General features: G+C 36.4%; 1 protein-coding gene across 1 annotated transcript in view; it reads left to right on the top strand.

Annotated features, from left to right (window-relative positions):
* Positions 1-11,871, top strand: part of LOC111219615 (protocadherin-15-like) — a 131,866-nt gene extending 119,995 nt beyond the window's left edge. The window contains exons 38-40 of the mRNA XM_022742330.1: positions 2,050-2,635; positions 9,361-9,428; positions 11,806-11,871. Coding sequence (XP_022598051.1) covers positions 2,050-2,635; positions 9,361-9,428; positions 11,806-11,871 — 720 coding nt within the window. The remainder of the gene's footprint in view (positions 1-2,049; positions 2,636-9,360; positions 9,429-11,805) is intronic.
* The last annotated feature ends 3,303 nt before the right edge of the window (positions 11,872-15,174 follow it).

Below are 15,174 nucleotides of genomic sequence, written 5' to 3'. Positions count from 1 at the left end.
CTAACACAGACAGAGAGCTGGAGAGTGAAAGCCAAGAGGGAGAGGGGTCAGAGAAGGAGTCAGGGTTAGAGAGTGAGGATGAGGGGAAAGAGTCGAGCAGAAAACACTCAAAGGGTAGGGTTAGTAACAGTTCCACAAGTAGCGAAAGCATTAGTAGTAAAAGTAGAAGTGGTCGTGCCAATTTAGAGAAAGAAAGCATGAGCAGACGGAGAGGAAGGAGCAGCCGCAATGAGTCAGATAGAAACAGCAGCAATGTCTCTAAAAGTTCAAGATATTCAGGTTCTACAGTTTCTAGTTCTAGGCCCAGAACTTCTAGACACCCACTTTCTTCACATGAAACAATAGAGGAAGAGAGCGAGGAGGAGAGTGAGGAAGATGAGGAAGATGAGGAATCAGGAGAGGAGGAGGAGGAAGATGGGAAAAGATCGCGGAAGTTTTCATCAAGTAGGCGAGTTTCCAGCCACAACCAATTAGACATCAGCTCGGGCGTGATCGACAACTCGGACGACTTGTCACCCATCATCGAGGACGCCGAAGAGGAGGAGGAGGAGAAGAGAAGCAGCCTTGTGGGGGAAGGAAACCAGAAGGAAGAAGTGGGGGATTTGGAAAATGAGTCAGCTGATTGAAATGCAGATGAGGACTGAGCCCCCCCCCCCCCATGATTAAATTCTTTGCCACTGAGTAAGATCTTGGTGAAAATGCCTGGATTGGGAGTGCAGTCATTACCTGAGTGGAATTTATTGCTGTAATCTCTCTCTTTTTCTTGTTTGGTGTGATTTACACTCACAGGAGTGTAAATTGCCTGCATGTCCTCTGCTGCCCTCGCACAGTATCTCTTTCTGTGTTTTTACCTTCTGTTTTTAATCCCCTTTTTCCAATCAGCCTATCTTCTCTCGCTCTTCTTCGTCTGTCTCGTCTTCTTTTATAACAGCTCTGATACTCTTGAAATCTTTGGCAGGTCTTCTCTGGTAGTTTTTCTCCTGGGCTGACTGGTCTCATTTTCCTTTTGTGAAAACCCCACCTCCAGCTGCTTATTTCTCTGCTGCTGCAGCTCAGAGATTGTTATTCACTGACCTCTCTTTGTTGCACCTAAGGTTCACTCAAGCTTTTCTCATTAATCATTTCTTTTCTGTGTCTATCATTCTCCCTGTGTCAGTCAGTTCTTCTAGTACCTGTTATATGCAGTGGGAGAAATATGTTTTCTCTATAATGATGAACAGGTTCTTTCTTCCACACTATGGAGGTTAAATGGAAAATCTGAGGGTTATGTTGTGCAATCACAGGTCAGTTATTTTCACAGCAGCCCTTTTCTTCTTCCAAAGTGTGTTTGTGTGTTTGTGTGTGTGTGTGTGTGTGTGTGTGTGCACAGCAGTGTTTGCTCTGACCTAACTGAGCATAGGTTTTACGGTTACAGTGTTTTACTTTATAAAGAGTTACAACCAAAAATCGGGAGTAAACTCTGTTGCACTTATTGTCTTTGCTGTGTAGTTTGTTTGCAGTGTGAGTGTGTTTGCAGTGCAAATTAGCAAATGTTAGCATGCTAAACTAAGATTGCGCACATGGTAAATGTTACATAGTACCTGCTTAACATCAGCGTGTTAGTTGTCATTGTGAGCATGTTAACATGCTCATGTTGGCATTTATCTCCAATCACTGCTGTGCCGTAGTACAGCCTCACAGAGCTAACTGCATGGCTGTAGAAACCTAGTCCTTTCTACCCTCACTGTGGCTAAGGCAGGAAACACAACATAAACATTAGCTTCAGCTAAACTTCAGAAATGTGTATTGTGAGTCTTGTGTTAAGACAGACCGAAAATGTGAAGCTAGCCTTCAAGTTAAAGACGAGTCATTAGGAAACCTATGTTTAAAGAAGTTATTTTTACGTTTTGCTTCCATTTCTATTATTTCCTTTTTTCTTCTGAAGTTAGCCAACAAACCAGCTAGCCTCGGCCAGGTTAGCCCATACCAGTGAAACTCTATTTAGGGAACATTGATGAAATCTCTCAACTATCCGTGGTTTAATGCTAAATTATTTGTGTGTTTTTCCAGCATGGCAGTAGAAAACGTCGGGTCAAGTTGGTGGTGGACCGAGAATACGAGACCAGCTCCACTGGTGAGGACAGCATGCCGGAAACCCAACGCACCCGCTTACCCACCACCCTCAACAGCCATGCTAACGTGAACGGAAGCATCTACATGGCCCAGAATGGCTCCATCATCCGCACCCGACGTTCAGTAAACGCCACAGGTCCCATACACGCACACACTACTACGAACAACAACCTCAAACTCACCTCCCCCATCTTCAGCTCACGGCTGGCAAAGCACTTTAAAAAACTAGACAAAATGGCTGCCACGTTGGAGGAAAGAGTACCCCTGAACAACCCCAGAACAGCAGCAGACGGTGGGTGCAACACGCTGCGCACCTTCCAAAGCTCGGGAATGGCCACGTCTGCGACGGCCACGTCCTCTTTCTCTAACACGGACAACAATAAAATGCTGAATGTGTTTAACACTCGACAATCCAGCGTTTCTTTAGGGTCAACCAGCAACAGCAACACGGGCCCTGAGAGTGCAGCGTCCAAATCAAACCTGCTGAAAGCGGCACAGGGCGGCACAGAGCAGCAGCTTCAGAGCACAGAGGAGAGAGATGAGTTGAAAGAAGGAGAGAGAGAGTCGAAAGTAGACGACAGCAATGAAGAAGACGACGATGGACTCGTTATGAGGGAGCCGTTGGAGTGCCCGAGTGACAGAACGCAGTCAGATGAGGAGGAATTATGGATGGGCCCGTGGAACAGCCTTCACATACCCATGACCAAACTCTGACTGATGCTGACGCCACTGTGCTCGCTCCTTATTGCCAGGATCATTAAAGCGTTCAGACATCATTTCTGTTCATTAGTTGTGGATCTAATGGGGATGCTCCAATCCAATTAAGAGAAAGCTAATTAAGAGATCGGTAAGTTAATATTCTTCATGTATCGATTAAAAGAATTTCATTTATTTTTGTTTCCAGTTCAGAGAAAAGGATGATAAAAATACATAAAAATTAAGAAGTAACTTGGCATCTAATGGGTTATTTCTGCAGTTTACTCATTAAAATGTCTGTTTTGTAACTTCTCAAGAGTCCAATCAGAGCATCCCTTCAGCCCAACTGATCTCAGAGCTGCAAATACTTTCACAAAACTTGACCAAGAATGAGAGGACTTGTTATATTTCTACTTTGCTAAGAGATAATGAAGCGAACATTAGGAAAAAGTTTTGAACTTTCTATGGCCCTTTAAGCGACAGGTGTCTCTGTATGGGACTGCACTTTGTTTCATTCAGTATTAACGGCTACTGGTGCGACTCATCTTGAATTTGCCTGACACTTTTCATTGACACATGAAGTCTTGTATTGTTCAAACTTGCCTTTTTATCCTTTGTCAAGTTGCTTGGCAAACTTTATCCAAATAAAAAAAAACAATTTCATCCATTGAAACGTGGAGTTTGGCTAAATTGGCTCTGAGTTAATGTCTCCTCTCCAACTAAGATGTAACTGTTGCAAGGTGTGTGACTAAATGTCAAATGGGGTGTAGGCGTAGCTCCACCAAAAGAGACCTTGTCATTGGTCATTGTATGTGGTCAGTGCACCTGATTGTATCTGCTATCAGTAACAAGATTGGTATTGATCTTGTTATCTCTCAAGAAAGCAAATAAGCATATTTCCCAAAATGTTGAACTACTCCTTTAATATATGGAAGATATATTACACCTATCATATCGTTGTTTCCACAAGCCCGCCAATATTTTTTCCTCTTGCACAAATTTTGCATTGATGCTTCACTCAATATGGAAGCTTTCGCTTTATTGGAAACTTGAAAATGCCATATTGATCACTTTAAATTATGGAATATCCTGATTTTGAGGCTCATTCTGAAATGCTATGTTTAAGGCAAGATTAAATGAGTTTCTTACAAAAAATCCGGTCAATACTGGATGTGAGGTGTTATCCATCACTTCGTGTTTGTCAGATTAAAGTTTTAACTTGATTAAAAAGCTGTGAGATTCAGAAAAGTACAAGATATTTGCATCTTGTTTTAATTAAACAGATACTGCTTGGAATGAAGAGATTATTTTTTAATTCCCTAATTCTACTGGATTCCTGAGAGATGTACTCAACAGAGCACATGGATCCTTCTCCCTTATCAAAGTTCATTGCGATAAAGGTGGGGGAACTTTTTAATTGTGAACCACATTACAGTGAATTGTTTTATTTGAAGTCTGAAAGAGACCGGACCATTAAGCTGTGGAATTAACCAAGTTTTAAAACTCTCACATTTAATTTGATGACTGCATAATTTTGCATTAAGGAACTCAACAGAGGGTGCCATACCGGTGGTGATATTTGAAACTGAGTGCTCCTTATTAACCGGAATTAGCAGACTGTACCGGAGAGCAGTATTTTAAACAGTTTCTGGAAGGAAGGGCACGTCCAAGACGCTGTTATTGATTCAACTAAATGAGCTGATTATGTCGCTGATTCCCGAACCCACTGTGCTTTATTAGAGGAAAAGACAGACTGAACTCAGCTCATTAATCTATGACACAGGCGCAAAAGATTTGATTAGTGGCTGCAATGATGTTAAAAGGGGCATTTCACCCAAAAAACAAAGCTGAGTTATTATGTGTGCTTCATCCTAAATGCAAAGTTAAAAGCACATATTCTTTTCGAGCAAATGTACAGATACAGTTGCACACTGTGTATGTTTCCTATTATTATTTTTGTAAGTATTATTTTGTTTAAGCAGGTCACATGGTGTCATTAATGCACCAGATAAAGAAATGAAGAGCTGCAAACATTCCATGCTAATCACCACTTATTTACAGTGAAGTGTCAACATCGACATTTTCCTGACAATGGATATAAATAATACTTTAAAAAGTAAATGTAGAATGAAATATATGTGTTTTATATGATATATAAAATTAGTCCTAACGGGATGGACAGATTATGAGACAAGCCCTTGGGCAGACACCAGTACAAGGCTCCCCAGCTCTATATATATATTGACCGAGACACAAAAATTACTACAAATGGTGTGTCGTTGGTAGTAGTTTTGTAGTTGTTTTGTAAGAGCATTTTTATGGTGTAGTTCGTCAACATTGTCACACTTACTTCTTTATATGCTAATGGGTAGATGAGTTGATCGATCTCTCTCTCTCTCTTTCACACACAGACACACACACACACACTTACAGACACTCTGATATGCAACACAGTTAAGTATTTGTAGTTTTATTATGATCCTGGTATATAACAAATCCACCAATTATCATCCATTTAAAAATTCAAGTAAATAGACAAATGTTCACCAGACAGCCACATCATTACATGGATAGTGGATGTTAAAGGGTATACTGCACATCTCATGGAAACAACAGAGTGCTAAAAATAAAACATAGCCCACAGTCAGCAAATGTGTCATATTCAGTGGATATAATGAATACACCAAAATCATCAAAAGATGATTTAACAAACTTTGAAATTGTCAGCTTTTGTCCACATTTATGAAAAACTCACAAGATAAAAGGCATTAAAAGATGCTGCTGTGTACTGCAGAATAACATGCCAGAAATATGAATACTATACTGAATATTTTACACATAAAGTAAAATATTTTCTTATATCTAAATACGTTTGAGTAAAGTTAGGGCAGTTCAGAGTTTATCTTCTCTCATATTGCAATAAATTAAAAAAAACACTTAAAACTACTTACAGGAAATTATACATAAACAACAATGACAGATAAATGCCAACCAGGGCTTCACATTAAAATAAATAACATCGAAACACACATTTGTCTCAGGTTCAACACGTTAAGAAATGTTACATTCAGAAATGAGGTCTACAAATTAGAAAGAAAGAAAACAATATGTGATGACATGATGAAGCAGATGGATTATAAATGTACAAATCAACAGAAAATGTCCCTTCCTGTTCAAAGTCAGTGTGGATTTCACATAGTTACATCACTGTTATCCAGCATGGTAGCTGTAGGTAATCACCAGGATCTAAAACACGATATTTTTTTCTGTGTGTAATGACATTTCTACATGTTTCATTTATTATAACAAAAGCCTGAAAGGATTAACAGTGACGACTGTACCTATCGGCTGAATTGTCAGTAACAGAGAGTTGTGGTTTCTGGGATCACCAATTTACCATAGCTACAGTTAGCTTTAGGGATCGTCCTGCTGCCTTACGACAAACAAAAGATCATCTTTGTGCGTGAATTATTTAAATTTTGACAAATTTTAAGAATCAAGGTCAGGAATAATGAATTAGAGTTAAAAAATGAGTAAAACATGTCAGTAATTTGTAGACAATAAAACCTAAAGAGTTGAAGTGACAGAACTTCACTATTGCACTAAAATTCAAACATCATTACTTGGCACAGAGCAAAGTTTTACTTACAAATGAAAATAAAAAGGACAGAAAGTCAAATTCTTTTTTGGAGTGTGGCCACATTTGCCAAAAATGCCTATAAAATTAAAGTCCAACATTTTGAATGAAATTATACTTTTTACTATCTCCTGCATTTTAACAGGAATATGTACTGTCTGCAGGTTGGAGGAAGCTTCTGTGAATGCATAATTTTAGTCAGTCAGGGTTGGAATGTGGGTTAAAAACAGGCAAATTGACTTCTTGATAAAAGCATAATATATTTGTAACCCTCCATTGCTTTAGCAGGAGTGGGCTCAGAGAATTTTTAGTTAAACAACTCATAAAACATTTTTTTTCAGAATTAATTTGAGAATTTAATTATCATTTTGTCTCTCTAATATCAGGGAAGTGTAGTTACAGTGCAGTAAATGTGACCTTGAGTCAGACCAGTTGACTTAAAACATTTTACTGTAGATTTTAAAATATTAGTGTGGTCATCGCTGTAACTACACCCAGGGGATGATCTGAACTGAAACGCCAGAAAAAAAAAACTTAAATCAAAATTTTTAAAAATATGGAAATGTTACATATCAAAAAGAAAAAAAGGGGAAAGGTGGCCCCAAATATTCAGGTTTTACAACATTGTGAAAGAAAATTGAAATGAACAGTGAGTAGAAATAAACTCTACAATCATTATCAATGACAATCAATCAATACTAGTAATCTATAAAGATAAGGCAATCAAAATCAAGGACAGTAAATCTAGGCCAATGGAGTTCAATTCAATGCAAATCCTTCTATTTAAGAATCATTTTGTGTTGGGAATTTCAAGTTTGGACTCGGACTACAAACTTCGAAAAAGATTTATAAAAACTATCCGAATATTTATCTTGTGCTTTCCTCACAACTAAATTCGCAACTGGCCCAAAATTGAAAATAATAAATATTATGATCATAAAAAAAAGAAAAAAGAATGGATCATTTGACCATCTCGTAACAATCACCTCTCTGTCATTAATCAGACAGTTACACAAAAACACTGAAGGAAAACAATGAAACAAAGAAAACAAAATGTGCAAAATGCTGTTTGCAGAAGACTGGGCTGTGTCCCTCTGGAGGAAAAGAAGTCTAAAATCATAATTTTTCCATTTTCAGGCCTGGGTATTGAACCTCAATATGTTTTTTGGTACCAACAGTTAAATAATGAAAGCTGTAATCGAGTGTCTGATAAGATTTTTTCATTTTAATTACATGTTCTTTGATCAGATTATTTATTTAAATTTAAATTCGAACTTTGCCAATTTTAGACTGTATCATATTTAGGTTCAGTTCTTGTTTAGCTGCTTGTGTTTACATGGGTTTGAATTTGAGAACTTTTGCTTCTTTTCTTAAGTACATTAAAAGGGTTTTTCTATTGAAAAAAAGTAACTGTGGGATATCATGTCAGTATTACTATCAAAATGTTGCACAGACTTAGTTACAGGTAGTATTCCTCAATGAAAATGACTATTAATATATGTTTATTTTCTAACAATTAATTAATTTAGTTGGTAAGATGTTGAAATAATGATTAGTGGATAATGATGATAGCACTAAAATTCCTTATGGAACCAGCCGAAGATCATTGTCAGAGATACAGCTACAAAATCACCAAAAGTTGAAGGCAGTGTTGCAACATTTTAAGGCAACATAGAAGGATCACTTTACCAACAACACATTAATATTGCAATATCTACACTGCCTTAAAATGCTGCTGTTTTGTCACCTTCAGGGCAGCGACAGTAGTGTCCAAGAAAGCGTTTGCTTCTTCCATCACAGAATATCTGTTAGAATATATGTCATCTCACTTTGACATTGCTCACAGAAAGAGGCAACAATCTGCACTGCCCTAAAATGTGCCCTTACAGTACTGTGAAACTGGAACATTAAGATAAGAATCGTACAAGCCAGCTTGTCAGCCTCCTTCACAATGCCCTCAGCCAAAAGAGCCCATACCTGAGAAGGAGAGAAGAAAACCGTTTCAACCCCCTCGGCCCTCGTACTCTCCTACATCTCTCCTTCTACATCGCTTAGCAGACCCCCGCCCAACCCCCCCACCCACCCCAATCTGCTGTGTGCTTTCTTCTCGTGATGCCAGGAAAAAAAAGAAAAGAAGTAGTTTATAAACTTACCCTAAACCAAATACAGTTATATCTCCAATTGTTAACTGGAGCCTGTGCTAGTACACAGGCCGTTCCATCTCTTATGGAGCCATATTTGAATTTTCCCTGAATCACCTCAATGAAGAAATGTGGTTCACTAAAGTCATTCAATCCAGAGGCCATTTTCTAGCCCCCCTTTTTTATCATTTGCTATAACCTTTTGGAGATTTAAAAAAAAAACTAGCACATCTGAAAGCAAACCCATACCTTTTCATCCTTTTAATGTGACACAGGGAAGTGCTTTTTTTTTTTTTTAAATTCCTGCCATTCATTGGTAAGAGAGGGAATACTTTTCTGCTTTTTTGTATCCCTGATCATGTACCAGATGATTTCAATAACAGCAGCTGCCCTTGGCACTGTGGCCTCTCTATGGAGCCACACTGCAACCAATAAACCAGGACGAGCCAGAGCTGCCCACATGACCGTCACTGCTCTAAAGTGACGCTGGGTGGGATTTCCAGTCAAAAAGTCCTGTCCATCACTCAACCAAGCAAAGCAGCTTAACCCCTGTCACCTAACCTGTCAATGGGGCTTGGGTTGAATCCCGTCCTCCACTTGCTCAACTAACACAAGGCAGGATCAGACTCCTTCAAGACTTGGAGAGGAGCGTATCCACAATGTGTCAGGTCCCTCACTCAAACACCTTGCCTCTCTTGCAAAGAGCAATCCTCCAAGTTTAGAAGTAGTCAGCGCAAAGTCTCACTCTCTGGATTTCATTTGTGGATCTTCCAGTTCCTGAGGAGGTGAAGCTTCCAGGCAAAGGGGGTCAGAGAGGAGGTGGGCAGATGGACAGGTTGGAGGTGTCCCCCAAAAGAAGAGGGGGAGGAGGTGGCCTGTAGGAACCTTCCTGCTCCCACCCTGCCCTCTGCCACCCACGCCTTCAGACCTGCAGCTGCAGACAGATACCCTGCAGAAGACACATGATTTATTTTCATAGTTTCTGTTCATATTGTTTTTACTTGAATAAAACACCAGTGAGTTTATAGAAACACAGAGGCACCAGACTGAAGTATCGAAAACACAACACAGCACTTCGTAGGATCACAACCATGATGAATTGTTGCCACACTGCAAAGTGAAACCATCTGTTATAAAAGGGATGAAATGTTGCCACTAAATATTAGAATGTATGGGAGTGGACAATTCACTGATTTGTAAACAGACTTTGAAGTAAATTGCAAATATAGGTCATACTTTGTTTCATATCCCCGTTGTCCTGAGTTTCCCCCTTATGGAGGTAGATTTGTTTAAATGTTATTTGTGTGAACAGTTCGACAATCCGTGCAGAAATGTGTAATGTAAACATAAAACATCTTGCACAAATACAAAAAAAAAAAATATCTCTGAATACATTCAGTTAATTTACAAATAAATTAAAAGCATTTATGAATATCTTCCTAACATTTACAACTTTCAAACAGACATTTGTGAATCAATTTTAATCTATTTGTGAATCGAAAAAGCATTTGTGGATCTCAATTCTACACTTGTGGATTTGTGTCTTTGATAGTGTAGCTGTAGGTGTTGATATTTGTTTTGTGTAGAATGTATTGCAATCACATACTGTATTGCAATTTTATTCTTCATTGTTAATACGTAGGCTAAGCTAACATTAACTACTAAATACTGCATATCACAGTGGTTTATGTACTGGTAAAACAAGCAGCTGCCACTGTCCCAGACAGACAAACAAGTGGTAAGGACATGACATCCTAACTGACAGCCTTGATGAAAGGACTGGCAGAATGCATTTTCATTTTCATTTTGACCCCAAAAGAGCATAGTTATGTGTAAATGTAAATGCAATGGACTGTGGGCACTGTTTGCTTATTGTATTTGAATATTGTCACTGTAGAGCAGGTTAAGTCCTTCAAAATTAATTGTCAACAGCTTTTCAATTTTCATTTTAATATGGTCATAGAGTGCCAATGAGTATGTGAAAACGAAATTGCAAATTGGATTACTGCATTTTCTTTTTCTGCTTCTAATTTTTCTTTTTTTTTTTACTTTGTTGGGCTGAAGAGCTGCATGAGAACAGAACAGAACATAGTATGGTAAGGCATAAAAAAGTCACAGTATACTAGAGCAATGGAGTTGCAAGTTAACTAGGAACTAGGAAAAGAGATCACATCTCTTCACATTCATATCTCAAAGAGCTCACAGTTCCCTATTATCCTAACAGAACACTCAACTCTCAAAATGCAGGTCTACTTGTGGTTCCTAGAGTTTCTAAGACTAGAATGGGAGGTAGAGCCTTCAGCTATCATGCTCCTCTATGTTGGAACCAGCTCCCAGTCTGGGTTTGGGAGGCAGACACCTTCTCTAAATTTAAGATCAGGCTTAAAACTGTCTTCTTTGATAGGGTTTATAGTTAGGCACAAAAAGTCATAAAAAAGTCATAGTATAGTAAAGCAGAAAAACGACATAGTATAGCAAGGCATAAAAAAGTCATAGTATAGCAAGACATAAAAATTCATAAAAACGTCATAGGAAAGCAAGGCATAAAAAGTCATAAAAACAACATGATATAGTAAGGCATAAAAACGTCATTGTGTATGAAAGCATGAAAAGTCATAAAAATTTTATAGTATAGCAAGGCAAAAAAAGTCGTAAAAACATCATTATAGTAAGGCACAAAAACGATATAGTAAGGCATAAAATGTCATAAAAACATAGTATAGCAAGGAATAAAAAGTCATAAAAACGTCAAAGTATAGTAAGACACAAAAAGTCATAAAAACAACATAGTATAGTAAAGCAGAAAAACGTACTATAGCAAGGCATAAAAAGTCATAAAAACGTCATAGGAAAGCAAGGCATAATAAGTCATACAAACGTCACTGTGTATGAAAGCATGAAAAGTCCTAAAAATGTCATAGTATACTAAGGCATAAAAAGTCATAAAAATTTCATAGTATAGCAAGGCACAAAAAGTTGTGAAAATGACATAGTATACAAAGGCATAAAAATGTAAAAAAATGACAGTATAGTAATGTATATAAATGTCAAAAAATGACATGGTACGGTAAGGCATAAAACGTCATAAAAAAGTCATAGTATAGTTAGGCATAAAATGTCAAAAAGCGACATACTATGCTAAGGAGTAAAAATGACATGTGATGACCCCTCCGCCAGGGCACTCTGTGTCCCTATTTGTTTTTGCTGATTTCCTTTCAGGTGCTGGATGGACCTGAGCCTGGTGTGCTGCATAAAGTCTTCCCCATTTCAGTCCTGGCTATCTGACCTCTCTAGCTGTCTCTGTCGTCGCTCCCACACTCCTGGCAAACCTGATGGCATCTGTGGACATTCTTTTGTACATTATATTTCAGTTGTTTGTTGACCTACGTATCATTTTCCTTGTTGTAAATAAATTATTTACCTGCCAATTTGTGTCGTCTCCAATTACTTGTTGTCCAGCCATTAAGTAAGGCTGTGAAACATACTATAGTAAGGCAGAAAACGTCATAGTAAAGTGAAGCATAAAAGGTCATAAAAAAGTCATAGTATAAAAAAGCATAAAAAGTGGTAAAAAAGTCATACTATAGTAAAGCATGAAAATGTCATAGTATAGTAAGGCATAAAAAGTCATAAAAATGTCATACTATAGTAAAGATTAAAAGGTCATAAAAAAGTCATATTACAGTAAAGATTAAAAGGTCATTAAAAAGTCATAGAGTAAGGCATAAAAAGTCATAACGTCATAGTATAGTAAGGCATAAAAAGTCATAAAAATGTCATACTATAGTAAAGATTAAAAGGTCATAAAAAAGTCATATTACAGTAAAGATTAAAAGGTCATTAAAAAGTCATAGAGTAAGGCATAAAAAGTCATAACGTCATAGTATAGTAAGGCATAAAAAGTCATAAAAGGCCATAAATATGTCATTGTGTATTAAGGCATAAAACGTCATAAAAACATCATAGTTTAGTTAGACATTAAAAGGCATAAAGTCATAGTATAGCAAAGCATAAAAAAGTGATAAAAATNATCATAGTATAGTAAGGCATAAAAGGTCACAAAAAAGTCATAGTATAGTAAGGCATAAAAGGGCACAAAAAAGTCATATTATAGTAAAGCACAAAAAGTCAAGAAAATGACATAGTATAGTAAGGCAAAAAAAGTCATAAAAATGTCATAGTATAGTCAGACATAAAAAGTCAAAAAAACGTCATAGTATGGTAAGGCATAAAAAGTCATAAAAAGTCATAGTATAGTAAGGCATAAAAGGTCACAAAAAAGTCATAGTATAGTAAGGCATAAAAGGTCACAAAAAAGTCATAGTATAGTAAGGCATAAAAAGTCATAAAAACATCATAGTATAGCAAAGCATAAAAAGGCATAATAAGTTATAGTATAGCAAAGCATAAAAAAGTAATAAAAATGTCATAGTATAGTAAGGCATAAAAGGTCACAAAAAAGTCATATTATAGTAAAGCACAAAAAGTCAAGAAAATGACATAGTATAGTAAGGCAAAAAAAGTCATATATACGACATAGTATAGAAAGGCATAAAAGGTTAAAAAAAAAGTCATGGTATAGTAAGGGATAAAATGTCATTGAAAAGTCATAGTATAGTAAGGCATAAAAAGTCATATAAACGTCATAGTACAGTAAGGCATAAAAGTCATAACGTCATAGTATAGTAAGGCATAAAAACGTCATAGTATGGTAAGGCATAAAAAGTCATAAAAAGTCATAGTATAGTAAGGCATAAAAAGTCATAAATAGGACATTCTTTAGTACAGCATAAAAGGGTATAAAAACATCATAGTATAGTAAGGCATAAAAAGTCATAAAAACGGCATAGTATAATACGGCATAAAAAATGTCATAGTATATTAAGACATAAAAAGTCTTAAAGGTGTCGAGGCATAAAAACGCATAAAAAGTCATAAAAATAGCATAATATTGTAAGGTAGAAAAACTCATAAAAACTGCATAATATAATACGGCATACAAATGTCACAGTATAGTTAGGCATAAAAAGTCATAAAAACGACATAATATAGTGAGGCATAAAGGTCATAGTATAGTCAGGCATAAAAAGTCATAAAAACGTCATAGTATATAGTAAGGTATAAAATTTCATAAAAATGTCATAGTATAGTTAGTCATAAAAACGACATGCTATAGTAAGGCATAAAAAGTCATAGATACAACAGACTATAGAAAGGCATAAAAGGTCATAGAAACATCTCAGTATAGTAAGGCCTAAAAAGTCATAAAAACCAGGTAGTATAGTAAGGCATAAAAACGTCATCGTACAGTGAGGCACAAAAAATTATAAATAGGTAATAGTATAGCAAAGCATTAAAAAACATAAAAACGACATAGTATATTAACGCAAAAAAAGTCACAAAAAATGTCCTTGGGCCGGCCTTGCTATTACCACCTGTAAGAGATGAGTCGGTTAGTTTACTGACAGCACAGGATTAATGAAGATAACTGCCAACTGATTCTCGTCTACATGTAGAAAACCAATTATGCTGTAAACAGCAAATGGACTGAATGATTACAATAAACTCAATGGTAAAGAAATGACACCTGCTATATCTAGAATTGTGGATATCTAGAAGTGAGATCCAGAAATTCTTTTTGCTTAAAAAATAGAAAATTGATTCAGTCTTTATGAAAGTTGTAAATGCTAGGAAGATATTCACAAATGCTGTCCTTTTGTTTTTTTTTNAACATAGTATAGAAAGGCATAAAAGGTCATAAGAATGTCATAGTATAGTAAGGCATAAAAAGTCTTAAAAAGGNTAAAGAAATGACACCTGCTATATCTAGAATTGTGGATATCTAGAAGTGAGATCCAGAAATTCTTTTTGCTTAAAAAATAGAAAATTGATTCACAAATGTCTTTATGAAAGTTGTAAATGCTAGGAAGATATTCACAAATGCTGTCCTTTTGTTTTTTTTTCTATTAATTGTTTGTATTCAAAGATATTTTGTTTTTACTTGTCAAATTTCTTTGTGTATTTGAAAACCTGAATTTGCAAATTTATTTTTTGTATTTGTGGAAGGTGTTTTATATTTACAGATTACACATTTACACACGGATTGTCAATCTGTTCACACAAATAATATTAATACAAATCTACTTTCATATCCCCTCGACACATAAATTATTGAATAAAGAAATGTGCATATGAAGATGCTAATTGCAGACCTCTTTTATAGCCGACAAATGGTGCTAAAAGCCATTTAGCCTAATATGACCCTCTTTTTTAGTGTAGTCCAGTATATTTAGGATTAATTTACTTCAAAGTCCTTTTGCATGGTGTGTTAAAAGGGGATGTTCTCTTACTATTTTGTATGTATTTGTAATCTATGACACTAAACAACCTTTGTGGGATTTCACTGCTTCCCACCCACCTCTATTGAAGCATTCTCTTTGGGTACAATTATGAGTTGGCTCTATTTCAGTCCTTGTCCTTCCTTAGGAAAAATATATTCAAGGTCTTATTCTGAATTTAATACATTAAGACAAAGTCTTAGAGTACATGAACCTGATTCATTTTTTTTAGTGTGAGAAAAATGTGAGA

This window comes from Seriola dumerili, unplaced genomic scaffold (assembly GCF_002260705.1).
Source record: "Seriola dumerili isolate Sdu_G_001 unplaced genomic scaffold, Sdu_1.0 BDQW01000068.1, whole genome shotgun sequence".
In the NCBI taxonomy this organism is placed as follows: domain Eukaryota; kingdom Metazoa; phylum Chordata; class Actinopteri; order Carangiformes; family Carangidae; genus Seriola; species Seriola dumerili.
This window is presented reverse-complemented; position numbering and strand designations above follow the sequence as displayed.